This window comes from Callorhinus ursinus, unplaced genomic scaffold (assembly GCF_003265705.2).
Source record: "Callorhinus ursinus isolate GAN/ISIS: 27379988/994484 unplaced genomic scaffold, GSC_fseal_2.0 scaffold27, whole genome shotgun sequence".
Lineage (NCBI taxonomy): Eukaryota > Metazoa > Chordata > Mammalia > Carnivora > Otariidae > Callorhinus > Callorhinus ursinus.
Window position 1 is genome coordinate 17,944,046 of NW_027397089.1, and position 18,777 is coordinate 17,962,822.

The 18,777-nt window shown below is 38.5% G+C and overlaps 1 protein-coding gene across 3 annotated transcripts in view; it reads right to left on the reverse strand.

The window, feature by feature from the left end:
• Window positions 1-18,777, reverse strand: part of PTPRO (protein tyrosine phosphatase receptor type O) — a 234,436-nt gene that overhangs the window by 56,489 nt on the left and 159,170 nt on the right. For all 3 annotated transcript variants that reach the window (XM_073877934.1, XM_025879885.2, XM_073877935.1), the window contains exons 8-12: window positions 15,544-15,664; window positions 15,003-15,196; window positions 13,757-13,868; window positions 9,282-9,433; window positions 7,771-7,891 (exon numbers count right to left, since the gene is read on the reverse strand). In XM_073877934.1, coding sequence (XP_073734035.1) covers window positions 7,771-7,891; window positions 9,282-9,433; window positions 13,757-13,868; window positions 15,003-15,196; window positions 15,544-15,664 — 700 coding nt within the window. The remainder of the gene's footprint in view (window positions 1-7,770; window positions 7,892-9,281; window positions 9,434-13,756; window positions 13,869-15,002; window positions 15,197-15,543; window positions 15,665-18,777) is intronic.

Below are 18,777 nucleotides of genomic sequence, written 5' to 3' on the forward strand. Positions count from 1 at the left end.
CTCACACCACCTCCATTTCTTAAAGCTGGAGTGCCAGGGGTCAGTCCATAGATAGCATTCTTTTTCCTTCATTCATTCCCTGATGACCTCATCAAGTCTGTTTCCTGACTACCCTCAAATTTACACTTCCCAGTTCTGAAATCTCCCAGAATCCAAGCTCCTTTAACTGCCCACTCAACATCTGTTCTTTAATGCTTGACACCTTCAAATATTGATGCATCCAAACCTCAGCTTCTGGTCTTTCACCCAAATCTGCCTCTCCCATAATCTTCCCGTCTGACTGCTCAGGACCCAGATCTTGGCATCTCTCTAGACTTACTTCATTCGTTCATAGACAACATCTAAATCCAGCAGTAGACTTTCTCAGCTTCATCTTCAAGATAAATTTTGAATCTGATCACTGTTCATCACCTTCACAGCTACCACCCTGGTGCAGGCAAGGTGCAATAGCCTTAGATAGGTGCAATAGCCTCCTAACTTTCAGTTAACTATGTAATTTATCAGAAGTGTCCAAATTGAAATACTTTTTGGGTAAGAAAAGGATTGCAAAAGAGGGTGACTGGCCTTTAACTGATCCATAGCAGGTGTAAACTGGTATTATCTGTGGTAACTTGGGTGTACGGTCACCTTATCTACCTGGTTTCCCATTTTACCTCAATCCCTGAACACTCTATTCTTACCAAAGCAATCTTGTGAAACTTGTCAGGTCATGTGACTCCGTCACTTGAACCATCCCGTGGAGTACCATCTCACTTGGAATGAAACACCTATTCAGGGACCCTACATGATCTGTTCCCTTGTTACTTCTCTGTCATTTTATCTACTACTCTTCCCCTTGTTCCTTCCACTTCAGCCATACTGTCTTCCTGACTTTTCCTTGAACCTTCCAGGTACACTACTGCTTCTGGAGCTTTGCACCCGTGGTTCCCTCTGCCTATAAAACCTCCCACTTATCTGTTTGGCTCACTGCCTCACCTCCTTCAGGTTTTGACTGAAATACCACCTTCACCATGAAGCGTAACCTATGCCACCCCCTACAAAAATTGCACCCTACTCCCCATAACACTTTTTTCACCACTTCATTTTTTCTCCATAACATGTGTAATCATCTGGCATCCTTATATTTACGTTTGTTGTCTCTTTTTCTCCACTAGAATGAGGGTAGAAATTTTTGTCAGTTTTGTTCATTTCTGTATTCTCAGCACCTATGTATGTATGTAGAGCATAGTAAATGCTAAATAAATATTTGTTGATGTATAGAATGAATTATTTTTTTATTTTTTATTTTTAAAAATTTATTTATTTGAGAGAGAGAGAGAGAGCATGAGCAGGGGGAGAGGGAGAAGCAGACTCCCCACTGAGGGGAGCTCGACATGGGGCTTGATCTGAATTAAATTTTTCAAAGTACAGTATCTTAGTTTATTAGATTTTTTTCTGACTGGCAGCCTATAAATAAGTAAATAAATATAGATGGATGGATGGATAGAATGGATATGCATATTTTCTTTCTTCTTTCACTTTCTCTTTCCCTTCCCTTCCATGCATTCATTCATCCATCTTTCTTTCCTTTTCTCTGTGCTACATTGACACAATTTAGTCACATTTGTATCTTATTAAATTAGTTTCTTTTTGGTGGGGGGCGAGAGGGATAACAAGGTAGTCCCTTACTAAGAGAAGATCCAAGAAAAGGGCCCGGGTGGATAAGGAGAGGTACTTTAGACTTCAGTGTGCTCTGACTTACAACACTTAACTCACTCCCTGTGAAAAATAAGGACTGCATATATCCAAGCAACTATTTCTAAAATTGTAAACTCAAAGATTTCAACATAAGAATAAACAAATTTTCTCAACTGAGAGTGAGATCCTGAAGGGCAGCACTGTGTAATAGCTGGGCTTTTATAAAGTCAGAAATTACTTTTCATCAAGGTGTAAATAATTATTTGTAATCTACTGAAATATTGTGAGAGAGAAAGAGAGAGATTGTAATATGCCCCAAATTCCTCACATCTAAAAGTATTTTGATTCTTTTTTATTTATAGTCAAACTATGTTTTAAAGATTTCTAATCTATATAAAACCTTTTGTGATTAAGAAAATCAAACTGTTATTAATACCCAAATTCCAAAAGAGGAACAGAGAAAGCCACCCAAGTGGGTGTGGAACACCTCCCTGCTCTGTTAGAAGTGTTCACTAAAAAATGAAGTTTCTAGAAAAAAAAATACACTCCAAATCCAGGAAAACATAAGCAGCAGATGGATAAAAAGGGCTGAATCACTGTTTCTTCACCCAGACTCAACAATTTGTAAAGTCAAACTTCTCTAGGTTCCAAGTTGCTCAAATGAAGGCATTGTGCTGAATTATCTCCAAATCTCTCCTAGCACCTCAAAAGACTGAAGTTCCCTGATTCTTTATCTTGAACCTGTCTGAACACAACTGTGGTCAGGATACTGCAGAATTTTGACAGTGGTGGTGTATACATTCTGTTTCTTGTTTTCTCTGAACCTCGTTGGCTGTACCATCCCAGTCTTTCTTGCTGACTCCTCCTCTGCTCAGTGTCTAAGTGCCGGAGTGGTTCTTTTCTATTTCTGCTTACTAGTTAGTGATCTCATCGAGACACTACAAAATTTATATCTCCAGTCTGGAATTCTCCCCTGATCTCATCTCTAGACACATAAAAATGATCATTTTATTTGACAACGGTACTTGGATGTCCTCTCAATTTTTTTATGTCCAAAGAAGAATCTGTGCTTCTCACCCTACCCTGAGTTTATTCCTCTTTTGGTTTCTCTAGTCCTCAACCTCAATGAATTGTACCACCATCCACCCTAATTGCTCAAGAGCAAAGCCTGAAAGTCATTCTTAATTTCCCTTTCTCTTATTTCCTATTTTCACCCCACCAGAAAGCTCTGTGGACACAAGCTCCAAAATAACTCCTGAATTCTGTCCATTTTTCTCCATTATTACCACTTAAGTCAAAGTTGCCTTAATTTCCCATGTAACTTATTGAATTAGAATGCTATTTTTAAAGATTTATTTATTTATATGAGAGAGAAAGAGAAAGAGAGAAACAGAGAGGGGGAGGGGCAGAGGGAGAGAGAAAATCTCAAGCAGACTCCACACTGAGCACAGAGCCCGACATGGGGCTTGTTCCCATGACCCTAAGATCATGTCCTGAGCCAAAATCGAGTTGGCTGCCCAACCCACTGAGCCATCCAGGTGCCCCTAGAGTGCTATTTTTAAGCTTAGGACACATGGTCCCTTAATTGGTCTCCCTGTCTTCATTGGTGACCAACAACTGTTCCTCCCTTGAGCAACCAGAAGAATTATTTTAAATATGTTAGACTGTTTATTTTTAATTCTCTCCATGCTTTCTTATTGCATTCAAAATAAAATCTCAACTCTATCTTCTTAGAAATCCTATATAATCTGGCCTCTGCTTATTCCCTCTGCTTAGCATGCCTTTTTCCAAACTTTTCACGGCAGATCCTTTCTTGTTATTCATACCTCCCATCATTGCTTCCTCAGAGAAAGGTTTTGCTGCATACGCAATCTGTCCCACACTACCCTGTTTTAATACAGTACACAGCACTTCTTACGATCTCCCCCTTCAGTAGATCATAAGTTCCTTGAAACTGAAAGTAGCCCTTTGAATTCATTACTACAAGTAGTCTGGCAACTGCACAATTCTTAGAAGGTTCTCTGTATTGATTAAACGAATGAATGAATGGATATTCCACTACCGTAGAGCTATTTTGTGATATGCCCAACACTCCCCCTCCTTATTTCTTTCCCTTTCTTTTTTCTTTTTTTTTTTAAATGGTTGATCATCTGATGTAAACTTACCAAATCTTCTTAAGGTTGGCCCAGAGTTTTAAGTGGATTCACGAAGACCAGAAGTTATGACTGGTTGCTGGTTGAAGCCACAGTTGCATGTCAACCAATAAGTTCTTGTAAAATGACATGTCTTAGTGCAGATTTGATTGACATTTGTATTGACTGCCAAAGAGAGCTGTCATCACACACCACCATGATACTGTGAGACTCCTGGCAACCTAAAATTCTTAATAGGATGACTGGCTCAATGCCCTGCAAACAGCACCACTGTTGGTAGTGTCTTCTCGTCTATGCTTATTGATGATATAATAGTTGGAAATCCTTGGCAATTGTCTGAGGGCTCTCTATCCTTGCACATGCCATCTTGGATTAATTTATATTATACTGGATTCATCAATAGCCTGTTTTTTTCTCACAGATGTCGATTCTGCTCTCCATGATGGCAAGTAGAGCAAAGAGGCTTTTATCACAGTGAAACTGAATGAAAGGTTAGCCCAACCAGTTTGTTTGTTTGTTTGTTTAGAGAGGGAGGAGGGAGAGCAGAGGAAGAGGGAGAGAAAGAATCCTAAGCGGGCTCCACACCCAGCTCGGAGCTGGACACTGGGCTTGATCTCACAGCCCTGAGATCATGACTGGAGCTGAAATCAAGAGTTGGATGCTTAACCGACTTCACCACCCAGATGCCCCAGCCCAACCAGCTTTGGTCCCAGCTCTAACAACATCATTCTGATTCAAACAAGCCCTAACAATCTGTGTGCCAAAGCTGCATGTTTCTGTAAAGTAGAATTAATATGACTTCTCTGTATACCAAATGAATGCCATAAGGAAACATAAAGTGAGTAGAATGAAAATTTTGTGAAATACAAAATACCTGCAATCAGTTATTACTGAAGTGAAATGTTATTTTACTTCTCTGAAAGGTAAAACTTGCAATATTATTTTCAATTTTGAGGTCTGTGGTTGCAGTGTGGTTTGATGAGTATCTATTGAACATCTGAAGTAGGCAAGGCCTGTGTGTTATGGGAAATTGGAAGAGCTGAAAAAAAACGCAATAATGTGATTAGTAGAATAGAAAATTAGTAGAATAGAAAATAGACTTTTAGACAAATGGATAAAAAGGTGAGGTTATTTAGTTTTCAATTTTAGTTTTCAGGGGGGAAAAAAAGGCTGAGTTCAGGCCCAGTATATACACATTATCTTATTTTCAGAGAGGAACAATAGAGAGGCAATATTTCACTTAATATTTAGAGGACAAAAGGGAAAACCTTGCTGATTCCAAGAAATAATTTCTATGGAAACTTGCCTTCTCTTCTTGAAAAGTTTAAAGGGCCTTTCTAAAGTGGTTTAGGTAGTTCCGTCTATTAACAAGGAGACATGGAGGCTCCAAAGTTCATGATAAATTTGGGAACTATCATGATTTTCACTCCTAGTCCTTTGTAGTGTGAGTATAATTGTATCAGCTCATGATTTTAACTCATACTCCTGATCATATATCAGCCATAATGTAAAAATAAAATAAAATAAAATAAAATAACAGTGAAGGTGGCAATAGGTTCACTGAATGCTACTTTGGTAAGACCTACCTTTGAACTTCGAGGAAGACTAAAAAAAAACAAATGAGTTAGAGAAAGCAGCTAGGACCCAAGAAACACAGCTTCCTGTCATCATGAAGCTGGGTAAAAGAAAGGCATGGGGAAAGTGAGCATAATCTTTAAGCAATTCCAGTTACCTAAAAACAAGTTTTGAACTGATTTTTATATCCATGGAGGACAAAATCAGACATAACAGTTGGAATGGATAGGCAGGCAATTTTTTCTTAATAGAAAGATCATACAAGGTTGGAAGCTGATGATCTCTGCATTCCTAGAATTGAAGTATGGATAGCTGGGGAAGAAGAGCAGATTGCCTGCAGTGAATGAAATTGAACTTGTGGTTCTCAGTGGGAGGGTGTTTGTAAGTTTGCAGGAATGTTTTTAATAGTCACAGGGAAGGTTGCTAACTGGCCTTCTGTGGGCGGGAAGCAGAAGTGCTAGATGTCCTGAAATGATCAAGAAAGCTCCAAACGGAAAAACTGTCCCATGTCCCCCATCTCACATACCTTTATAATGTCACATCAGTATAGATACACTATAAATATAACTGCGAGTACTTTACAACATGATAATCTTGGAAATTTTTTTCAAGAAGTTAGGTAAAATAATTTAGAAGAAAGTTGTCATGAAGAAGAATTAGGGTGTAAGAGTTTTCTAAAGGCACATCACTGCCAGCAATGCTACTCAGGGTGTCTGAGCTGCTTATAAAACACCCTGGATCATGCTTTTCTTCTTTTTTATTTTTTTATTTTATTTTATTATATTTTATTACTTTTCTTCTTTTTTAAAAAAGATTTTATTTATTTATTTGAAAGAGAGAGAGGGAGTGAGAGTGCACATGTAGCGGGGAGGGACAGAGGAAGGAGAGACTCTGAAGCAGACCCCATGCTGAGCGCAGAGCCCGACATGCGGCTTGATCTCATGACCCTGAGATCATGATCTGAGCCAAAACCACAAGTCGGCTCCTTAACCAACCGAGCCACCCAGGCGGCCCTACCCCTGAATCCATCTTTACTTACAGCTGCACATCTGAACATATGTAGTAATGGTGACAATTTGACACTTTTATGAATAGGCTTAGATACAGAGTCAAATTAGCAGACGTCTGAAGGAGGGATGTCAATAAGTTGCATTAAGTGTTTTGAAAATATTTGTATTGCTATTCTCTATACTTTTCATTTTCGAAGTATGAAGAGGAGACCTCTGCTGTGAAAATGACACATTGAAGTGCATTTGTTTCCAGCTTGCCCCTCGTACACTGAAACTACCCCACAACTGTTTGCCAATCTATTCTCTTTTGCTTGCTGCTGATTATGGACTATTATCTCTGGGGTCCCTTTATGTATCAGAAACTAAATGTATTCTTCGCTACATGGAAGACTGTTGAATGTAGAAGGTGCGTTTTGTGTTAAACAGTGTCACTTCCTAGTTGTATTTCATAATATAAATAATTTTGACGCGACACTACACAATAATTTCTAGCTCATTTGCAAGAATATTATTACTTTCTTCATTTTCCATCATCCACAGCCCATTATTTTTCCTGGCATGTTCTCTTTTACTTTAATGAAGGTTATTTTCCTCTTTCTCTCATCATAGGCAAATATCTCTAGTCTCTTATCGTAACACTAGGTTTTATTCAAGGGTCCACCTGTACTTATGCTTGCTCAGTTATTTTATTCACTTTTTCATTTACTTTTATACTTGTATGGAAGGACCACTGATTCCTTTGCATCTTGTAAACTCAAACTTGTTCATTTTAATTATTTGTAGTCACAGGCAATTTCATTATGACTTACAGAAGAACTGTATCTGAACAAATACATAGGGGATCCATACAATTTTGTGATATATTTTTTTCTTTTATCTTGGTTTTAGATTAGAGTTAGGACATTATATCAACATAAAAAATCAATATGTGGGTTATTTTATGTATGAGTTTCAATTTGAGTTATTAAAGAGGGCATCACATTATGCTCCTATGAGAAGGAATGGTGTCTGATAGGGTTGAGAACACCATATTAGATAATCTCTAAAGCCTTGTCTCCTCTAAATTCCTCAGACTCCTTGGTTTCTCTAATCTCACTGAGGATGGTGAATCCTCCTGTCTCTCAGCAGAGTAAAAATTTCTTTTACAGAAACTCATAATAAGTTGAACTTAACTCTTTTAGTAGTATACATGTTTATTTTACACTTAAAAGAGAGTGAGCCATTTTTCCGTTATTTCACTGAATTGCAAAGACATGACAAATCAAGAGATGCAAACACCAGTTCTCTGGACATGACTATTGTCAACACACACACACACACACACACACACACACACGCATGTGCATTCTTCTTACCTAGCTTGACAAGTCGGAGCATGGAGGTATTACTTCCTCGTTCTGTGCAAGCGGTTACTGAGAGGTTGTAGATATCTCCTGGAGGCAGGCTGAGAATTGCAGTCATGACATTGCGTGTGACCTGCAAGATCCATCAAAATCGAGGGTTTAAATTTCTAATGAACTTGAATACCACTCCAAACAACGACAGGACTATAGCAGGCATTCCCTCTCTGTTCTGTGTAATCAATCTACAGTTGATCACAACCTTATGGATACTTTATTTCCTTTGAAAATGATATAAATTCCTCAGCTGAGCCAAATGCAAGGTAGCTCTAAAAATGCATAATACCTATCAGAATATTTTTTGCAATTAGTTTTCCTTTTTCTTTTAAGATTTTATTTATTTAATTGAAAGAGAGAGCACGAGAAGGGGGAGGGTCAGAGGGAGAAGCAGACTCCCTGCTGAGCAGGGAGTCTGATGCGGGACTCGATTCCAGGACTCCAGGATCATGACCTGAGCCTAAGGCAGTCGCTTAACCAACTGAGCCACCCAGGCAGCCTGTAATTAATTTTCTAGTTGGAATAGGTATTCCTCTGATATTTTTTCTCATCTTCACAGCAAATTTTAAAAAAGGCATTTGCTGGGTTGCTACTGATGTGTACATTACTCAGCCCTAGTTGGGAAGCTCAGAAGAAACCTAGTCATATCTATAGTCACCTTAATGAAAGATGAAATTTCCCAGCCCCCCCTATAGCTAGAGGGGACCATGTGACCCACCTCTGACCAATCGATTGTCAGTGGAAGTCACACGGGCAGCTTATAATTCTGTCCACACCCAGTAAGTGTTGGGCTCCCACATCTTCTCTTTTCCTCTCCCCACAGGCTAGAATATGGATCTAATGACTATGCACGTTCACCTATGCAGATGACGACTACACCGTGGTAGATGGAACAACGGGATGGAAAGAATCTGGACCCCTGGATGATTGATACCTTACAGCAGAGGTGCCCTGACAGTCCTGTGCTAGCACGAAAGAAACAAACTTTATTTTCTTTGAGCCACAATCTTCGAGTTTTGTTTTTTGTTGTTTTATTTTTCCAGTAATTTAGTCTGTACCTTAACTAATGTAATGTCAAAAAGTTTAATAAAGCAGAAGAAAAGAAATCAGTATTTCCAACATACTCAAATATTTAGGCATTGGTGATACATGGAGAAAATTTTAAAACATATTCACTGTGGTTTTCTTGAAAATGTTTGACATCCTGAAGGAAAAGCTCAAATCCTAACTTTAAATATAAATGAATTACTAGTTATAACTAGTACAACTCACTGTTAAAGAGTAAAAGGTAAACTCTCTGAAAAGAAGAATTAAAATTTTTCTTCACTGTCCTATCATCGGAGCCCAAAACAGTGCCAACGAGCGTAAGACATTTGTTTAATGTTTCAATAAATGTTTGCTTAATGGTTTTCAATAGTTTATGTAAATGAATGTTCAGATGCCCCATACTGGGATTCAAAGAAACATACACTCTTTTTAATTTTCTTCTTTCCTTCTGCAACAACCATCCAGTGTAGCATTCTAGAATGGGAGAGGTCAGTTTTGTCATCACCATATGTCCAACTGATATATAACAGACTGTTGAAATACTCCACAGATGTGATTTCCGGAGCAACTGGGGCTAAAGGAAAGAAAGAGGTGCACTTTAGTTTAAGAGACTAATAATAATTAAAGTACTTCTCAACAGAGCATGAAATCTCATGTGGAGTTAATTTAGAGAATTAAAGTTCACACCATATGATGGTCCTGGGGATCCCTGGACCTCTCAGGAGTATGGTGAAGGTTGGTGGTAAAAAGTGGACACTTGTTTCCTGGGGCCCCACCTTGCATGGCTCAGACACAAGGCAGCCAGACCCAACTGTACCTGAGGCTATCTGGTCTTTTATACAAATTTCACAGTTATAAGATTCCTGAAATGTTCACTTCTTTGAGTACACTTGTTGTATCAATAAATTAATAGTATAAGGCAACTTATTTTCCAAGCAGTACTGGAAAATTTGGGGTCCTACAAAAGTAATTTTTAATTGTGGTGTAGCAAAGATGTTTATGGAAATAAAGGACAGTAGGGTCAATGATTAGAGGGACAGAAAATAATTATTGTTTCTTTTTTTTTTAAAGATTTTATTTATTTATTTGACAGAGAGAGAGACAGCGAGAGAGGGAACACCAGCAGGGGGAGCGGGAGAGGGAGAAGCAGGCTTCCCGCGGAGCAGGGAGCCAGATGCGGGGCTCGATCCCAGGACCCTGGGATCATGACCTGAGCCGAAGGCAGACGCTTAACGACTGAGCCACCCAGGCACCCAATAATTATTGTTTCTATAAAATAATAAGGCAATATCATTGATCGTGCCTAACCAGCGCTTTGCAAAAAGTGGGCTCTAACTAAATGTTGCTGAAGCAAGTGGCAGGGGAAGGCAGGAAGGGCTGTTTGCTAAATTCTAACACCGAGTTTATTCATTTTTTAATTTTCTTACACATTTAAATTTAAATTATTTCTAGTGGGGAGAAGAGTTCTTTACAAGATTTATAATTTATGAGCTCTGAAAGCGTATTTTAATTATTTTTTAAACTAACTGATAATTCTGAAGATTTTTAGGAAACACATTCACAGTTGAATTTAAAGTCCATGTGTATGTTGGTTTGAAGACAAGCCGGTGTTCCATTCTGAGAGAGAGCACAAAACCAGCTGAAATATTTGGAGGAGAATTTCCATAAACCATGAAGGTTCATTTTCCTCAAGATGCTATTAGTACTCACAGCAAGCATTCATAACTATGCTTTCAAGAACAATTATTCACTGAAGAGATTTGTAATATAGAGAGTAAAAAACATTTCTGTTTCAGGGTGCCTGGGTGGCTCAGTCGGTTAAGTGTCTGTCTTGGGCTCAGGTTTTGATCCCGGGGTCCTGGGATCGAGCCCCGCATCAGGCTCCCTGCTCAGTGGGGAGCCTGCTTCTCCCTCTCCCTCTGCTCCTCCTTCCCACTCGTGCTCTCTCTCTCTCTCTCTCTCAAGTAAATAAATAAAATCTTAAAAAAAATTCTGTTCCATGTGAAATTAGAGTAATATTTCTATATGTTTGACAATAAAATCTTGAAATACCAATAATGTATCTAGCAAGTAACACAAACCCACATCCTATTTCAGAATAGTCTAATAAAAAAAATAATACCTTTAGCTTCTTTTCTCTTAATATATTTCTATGTACTTCATTATATGTATGTATCTACACTTATATTTCTTCAAAGGATATTTTCTCATGTCCTAATTCTAGCAAGGGCAAGAAATGTATTTAAAATTGCGAGCCCAGAAGTGTATAGCTCCCTGCTCACAGGTATTAACAAAGTTTGTAGATTTTTATACTCTGTATTGTTGCTTTAAAGTGTAGCATATTGCTGAACGGCCACAAGATGTCACTATTTGTTTATTAAACATTATTTGGTACACTAGCATAATTACTATGCGTTTGACTTGCAGACAAAGTTGCCTAACAAAGACAGGGGACCTGAGATCCTAATAAATCACACCTTATTCAGATATTTTATTTATTTATTATCAGATATTTAATCACACCTTATTCAGATATAAAAGGATATACTTTTATATCACCCGATTTGGCATTTTGGCTCACAACTAAAACCATAAGTAAGAGAACTATGCTATCCTTGTTTGCTTTAAACTTGAAATGAGGGAAGAAAAACAAAATGAGACAAGGTTAAAATTTCAACTGGTTTTTAAAAATAAGTATAAAAATAAAAGTCAGCCATCATATATATTTTAATAGTGATTTATATTACATAATTTCTCACACTACCTGTGAAATTCTATTATACCCATTTTATAGATGTAACAATTGAGACTGTCTGTGTTAATATGCTTTGATGAGACCATGAACTACCAATGTCAGCATGACTTAGGAGATTGTCCCAGGAAAAGATAAGAAATTCCCAGAGATTAATTTATTGGAGATAATAGACTGCTCACCGAGGCAAGTAGCTCACTTATTGACCTTATAACTATCCAGATTTGCTGGGTCCATCACCTTTACCAGATCCTGGTCAGTTCCCAACTTTGAAAGGCACAACCCCACCACTTGAGTCCAGAACTCCAAATCCTGTTAATTTTTCATTTCTGATGTCCCTCTTGAGAGACACTGCAAAGAGCCCATCGAGGCAGTTTTCTGCCTTATTGCAGTGAGTTCTAATATACTTGGTTTTGCTCTATTAGCCAGTTGTTAGGTAGCATTTTGAATTCTGCCAACGAGAAAAGAGAAGTCCAGGATCATTAAGATAATTTGCTCTGAGTTCGACAGCTAGAATTTTGCAGAGCCCAGTCTGCTCAAATCAAGTGTTCAGATGCAAAGTCTGGGCTTTTTCCAGACATCTGCTCTGTCTGAGAAGGAAAGAGTATTCTCAGAGAGGCAATGTCAATGAAGTTAGGCTGTATGAATTATTTATATGGTAAAATTTAATTAAATTTAAGTATGCAATTATTAATATAGTCAAGAAGCTAACACAGTACTTGTCACATAGTTGGTATTTTCTAAGTTTTTGGTGTTTTTTCACTTTTCCACTCTAGCATTACTGTTAACATCTGGCTAGTTAACATCTACTGTTAACATCTGACATTGGCTAGTAAAAGAAGGGGATGTTCTATGTACGTTGATAGTGTAAGAATTCACATGATTAATTTCTTTTTTTAAGATTTTATTTTTAAGTCATCTCTATGCCCACTGTGGGGCTTGAACTCACAACTCCAAGATCAAAAGTTGCATGCTCTACCAACTGAGCCAGCCGGGCGCCCTCACATGATTAGTTTCTTTCCATTTTCTTTCATTTTGGTAAGGTTTGAGGGAGTAAAACTAAATGTCCAGAGAAGAAAGTATTTTGCTAACATTATCTTTCACCTAGACATGTTTTTCTCATTTCTTCTCTCAGCATAACTCTGATTAGAGCCTGGTAGTCCAACCAAAAGTTCCTGAAAAATCTTAGTGCAAATAGGGTTCAAAAAGGATTAATGTTTCTTTGATGAATTTTCCCTTCCCGTTGTCATCTCTGACCACCTCTGGTATCTCTGTTATATGATAATGAGCTAACAGTTGTTTAAGTACTTAAACTTTGGGCCACATATTTCACTAAGTAATGTATTTTTTTTTTTTAAAGAGGGAGGGTGTCAAGGGAGGGGCAGAGGGAGAGGGAGAGAGGGAATCCTAAGCAGGCTCCATGCCCAGAGTGGAGCTCAATGCAGGGCTTGATCTCACAACCCTGAGATCATGACCTGACCCCAAATCAAGAGTGGAATGCCTAACCGACTGAGCCACTCAGGTGTCCCCTAAGTGACGTATTTATTTATTTTTTTAATATTTTTTATTTTTTTATTTTTTCCCTAAGTGACGTATTTAAATGGAAAAGAATAATAGGTATCATTATCATATCCATTTTACACTTTAAAAAGCTGAGGCTTGGGAAAGTTAACATGCACAGTTTGCACAGGGTAAATGGCCGATCCGTGATTCAAACCCAGGTCCACCTGTCTCCAAAGCCTATTCTCACTCCCGCAACGGACAGCACTGCCATCAGCCTGTGACCTTAAAAATGGTTTAATTAATAAGGAGATGAAGGCACTCTAGCAAATATAATCATCAAATGGCTACAATCAATTCATCTCCATGTGAAGCTAAAAGCTCTATCTGCTACAAGTCTATTCCCATCAATTCCAAATGGGGCACATACAGGACAGTAACTCAGGATAAAAACATATTTTAATGTTTAAAGACTATCATTTAAACAAATAATGAATTTACAGAATCAAGCATACTGTCGTCCGCGGAACTGATGCTCGACCAATGCCGGGTGAATAACTCGAAATTTCTGGAGGTGCTTCTCTTCAGAAACTCCTCAAAACGGTCCTCTCTCCCCCCCGGAAGCAGTTCCCACACACCACTCACCTGTTATGAAGCTGATGGTGGAGCTGTCACAACAGCTCAATTCCGGGTCTCCCCATGTTACCATGGTAACTCGAAAGTTGTAGTACCATGCTGGCAACAGATTGGCTATCCTCTAAAAAGAGCAAGGAGACAAAAGACTAAGGGGAAAAAAATCATATTTTTGGAGTAGAGTTATTTTTATTAGGTCATGAAAATAGTCAATAAATAATCTTTATTTTTATTTCTGTGCCTTTTTGTATTTCCCAAATTTTCCATTTCCGGACTGAGGTAAAGTGTAAATAGAATGATATGCAAACATATTTTTTAAAAGATTTTATTTATTTATTTTTGAGAGAGACAGAGAGAGAGAGAGAGAGAGCGAGTACAAGCAGAGGGGAGGGGTAGAGGGAGAGGGAGAAGCAGACTCCTCGCTGAGCAGGGAGCCCGATGCGGGGCTCGATCCCAGGACCCCGGCATCATGATCTGAGCCCAAGGCAGACACTTAAACGACTGAGCCACCCAGGCGCCCTACAAACATAATTTTGAAGAAGTGATTCATAGGTATAGAGTCAAATATTTCCAATATTGGTTTCGTTTTGCAGTCTCCTAAGTTGTCTTACACATATGAAATAATACTTATTTGTAAATGACCGTACATATGCATCCCCTTATTTCTAAGAAAATTGACCTCTCACAACTCCGCGTTCTCCCAGTTTGGACTAGAAGCATGCATCCTTGTTGGGGGGCAAATATCAGTCTTCAGCTGGGTAGAGGGCAATTGTGTACTTCATGCATGACCTGTAGGAGCCTGCACTTTAGAAATTATTCCAGTCTCAGAAAGAGCAATCTTCACCTGCTCTCTTGAAAAGCATCTTCTAATGACCTGACATTAGAGGTATTTAAAGGATGTGTAGATGTTAAGAATAGTCATCATTAGCATTAAATGGTGTCAACTCATTATCGAATGACTAAAGGAAATTTTTTTGTGTGTTTTCCTCCTCGGGAGCAGAGAGAAACAATAAGCAGTTTATAGCTCTAGTAAAATGTGGATATGCTCAATTAGGGGTGAAAACTTGCTTCACATAATTATTTTTTTCTCTCTCTCTCTCAACCTCTCCCCAAAACAAAAATAGTCCAGAAAGTAAAAACAACTAGAAGAATTTTGAAAGCAGTAAGCCCTCTGTGTGTATTTACAGGTAACTTTTTCTGGTACATTCGGTAGGGAAAGGCACATCTGTTTACACGGGGACGTGTGACAGCTACTTACCACGGACGCAGTCAAGGAGACAGTCGCTGCGATTTCATAGTACGTTGTCCACTCTGATGTCATCGTTGCAGGGTTGAAATAAAACATTTCAACTACGTATTTTCTGAACACTCCTAAGTAAGGTCTGCTCCAACTCAGGACCACTGCCGTAGGACCCAAGGGATAGAGCATTAAATCCTTTATCCCTGTTGGAACTAAGAAGAAGTGGGGAGGGATAAAAAAAAAAAAAGAGCCAAGAAAGAATGTTTAATATCTTAGCAATGGCTTCAAACTTCTTCTTAATGGCTAGGGTTTTCGCTCTTCCGATACCATCATTGAATAAATCATATTCACCTCTGATGTTATTTTTCCTGAGCTGTAGATGCTAATGATATTCCCCTGGTATACAACGGTAGTCATTTATTACTCTGAGTGTAGAATATTGGGTGAACAAGTAGGGGCCCCCCCATATATGATGATAATGATTTGGACCTGGGCATTGGACCCCCGCCCCTCCCCCAACAGTACTCTGATAAAGTTATTCTCGAGGCTGGCAACTTACCGATAGCAAATGTGACAGGATCTGAAGGGGGTCCAATCAAAGGGCCTTTTCTTAGGTACATCACGACCTGGTACTGGGCACCAGGAACCAGATTTTCAATAATAGATTTGCTTGAGTTCACCTTTAAACCAAACACCCGATATGATTTATTTAGAGCTGGGCTTTCATAATGTGACACAAAAGCTGATATCATATTCAGGGCTCTTTGTGGAGCCACAGATGCCTTTGAAATCCAAAAGCCTTTGCTCGTTCTGGGAAGGTCAGATTTCAGAATTAGGATGATTTATAGTTTATGTGAACACTGAAGGGAACCCAGAATATTCAAATTGTATGGCTGGATTTAATAAGCCCCGTGAACTGCTTTATACCCATCACTGTCAATTTTAACTATGCACACTAGAGACACATCAGCCCTTAACCATAATCAAATCAGCAATACCATAAGGGGAGTCTGACATCCTAAACCGTAGTGTCAGCTAAAAACATACAAAGATCAGTGCAGCAATGTCTTCAGTCTCTCGTCACTTAGAAGCATATAATATCTAATTATAGAGATGGAAATGACCTCAGAGATTATCTGCTCCAAATCTCTCATTTAATAGATCAAGAAAGTAAAGTCAGGAAATGGCCAAGGTCACATATTTAGATTCTGCGCCGGGGCTGGAAGCCTAGTGTTGTGACCTCTACAGCCTGCTACAGGCAAGGCATGGGACTAAGCATGGGGGGACAGCAGGAAGCGCTCCTCCGGGCTATTGTGACCCCATAAAATAATGTTATAGGAAATATTTCTCATTTAGATGAGCTCTTCTTTGCTGTTGTTTAAAAAAAAGGGGGGGCCTGGGTGGATCAGCTGGTTGGGTGTCTGCCTTCGGCTCGGGTGATGATCCCAGGGTCCAGGGATCGAGCCCTGCATCGGGGCCCCTGTTCAGCGGGGAGTCTGCTTCTCTGTCTCTCTCTTCTTCTGCTGCTCCCCCTGCTTGTGCTCTCTCTCTCTCTCTCTCTGTCAAATGAATAAATAAAATCTTAAAAAAAGAAAACTTTTGGTTCAGTAACAAATGTAATATAGAGAACAATAGAACAGATAGATGAATGAAATGTTCTTACTAAGGTTAAATGTTGGTGTGCACGAGGATTGATGCTTCAGCTTACGGGTCAAGAAGTGTGTGACTTTGACCTTTAGTGCCTCTATAGTTAAGACAGTCTTGCTTAGTAGAAAGAACACAGGCTCTCTATTCAGACTGCCTGGAATCAAATCCTGACTCTACTCCCTTGTAAGCATGGGAATTTATTTATAATTTACTTATAATTCTTCCCTTGGCTTCCTGATTGGTAAACTATAGATAATGCTATTCTATACCTCACAGAGTGGCAAGGATGCTTAAACTAGAGTATCAATAAAGTTAACTCATTACTCAGCAATTCTTGGCCTCTGGGGTATATAACATAAAATTGCTGTGGAAAGGAACATAAATCAATGAAGAACAGTATTGTTGGCAGTTTACGTATGCTATAAGTTTTTTTTTTATTAAGCTTCATTATAATTTTAAGAATAAACACAGAATTGGTGATATGATATGAATTTTAATACCAGAAACTGATTTGATACCAGAAACTGATTGATACCAGAAACTGATTCTACACAATTAAATACCAGAAACTGATTCTACACAATTAAATTTGTATAATTTGAATTGGTAGAACTTGCTTTAAATGTAAGTGGGGGGACAGGCATACCATAATTTCTTTACCAATAACTTGAGCAAAATAAAATTAAGTTGAATGAATACATTAGCATTTCCCTCCTGTCTTTCCTATTTGCACTCATATCAGAATTTTTTGCCCATGTTTTCGAAGGTGAATTCTGCTGGAAGCCATCTAGACAAAGTTGGCCAACTAGACATCCTCATCTGACGGAACATTTCCTGAAGAGACAGACTACGAACAAGACATGTATGTTGTGGAAAACTAAGTAACACTGTCTTACTGCTTTAAAATAAATTTTTAAATGATAAAACTAATAATGCTCACAATAGAAGAGCAAATGACGTAAACTGGCAATTTTTCTGTCCTTCTCCCCTCATTCCAAACATTTTGGTGGGCAACCTTCCAGACCCTCCTGGATACGTATAGACATAAATAATAATAGACATAAATAATATGATATAGAAACATATAGGTGTTACATTATTAACATTGCTCCCAACTTCTCTTTAAAACTTAACAACACATCATAGACATCTAGGCATACCCGTGAATGCTAACTTAGCTCATTTAGAATACTTAATCACTCATTTAGAATACTTAATCACTCATTTAGAATACTTAATCACTCATTTAGAACACTTAGAATAGCAGGACAGAAAATGTGTAGACTGCTTTAGGGTGGTGTTAAAGTTTCTTTGGTTGGATAATATTTTAAGCAAGTAGTTGATTCTGATTATTCAAATGACTGTGTGAAATCAGAGCCACTTAAATATGCCATCATATTTAATACCCTGAGGGTATCATGCTAGTGAAATAAATCGGAGAAAGACAAATAGTGTATGATTTCACTATGTGGAAACTAAAAAGCAAAACAAATGGACAAACAAAACAGAATAAAACTTATAGGTAAGGAGAACAGAATGGTGGTTGCCAGAGAGGAGAGGTTTGGGGAGGTGGATGGTATGGGTGAAGGGGGTCGAGAGGTACAAACTTCCAGTTATAAAATAAACAGGTCATGGGGATGTCATGTATAGCTCGGTGACTATAGTCAGCAATATTGTGTTGCATATTTGGAAATTGCTAAGAGAGTAAATCTTAAAAGTTCTCATCACAAGAAAAAAGATTTTGTAACTTTGTATGGTGATGGATGGCAACTAGGCTTATTGTGATGATCATTTCACAATGTATACAATGATTGAATCATTATGTTGTTACCCCTGAAAGTATCCTCTACATCACTTACACCTCAATACAAAAAATAAGCCATCATAACAAATTCACCCTAGGGACATTATGCTCCTTTAAAAAAAGATTTTATTAATTTATTTGCGAGAGAGAGAGAGAGAGCGTGAGTGGGGTGAGGAGCAGAGGCAGCAGGACAAGCAGACTCTCTACTGAGAACAGAGCCATCACCTCTGACCTGGAGCTCAAGGAGGGTTTAAAGGTGGGGCTCTTCACAGGGCTCCATATGGGGCTCCACCCCAGGACCCCAAGATTAAGACCTGAACCAAAGTCAGACTGACGCTTAAC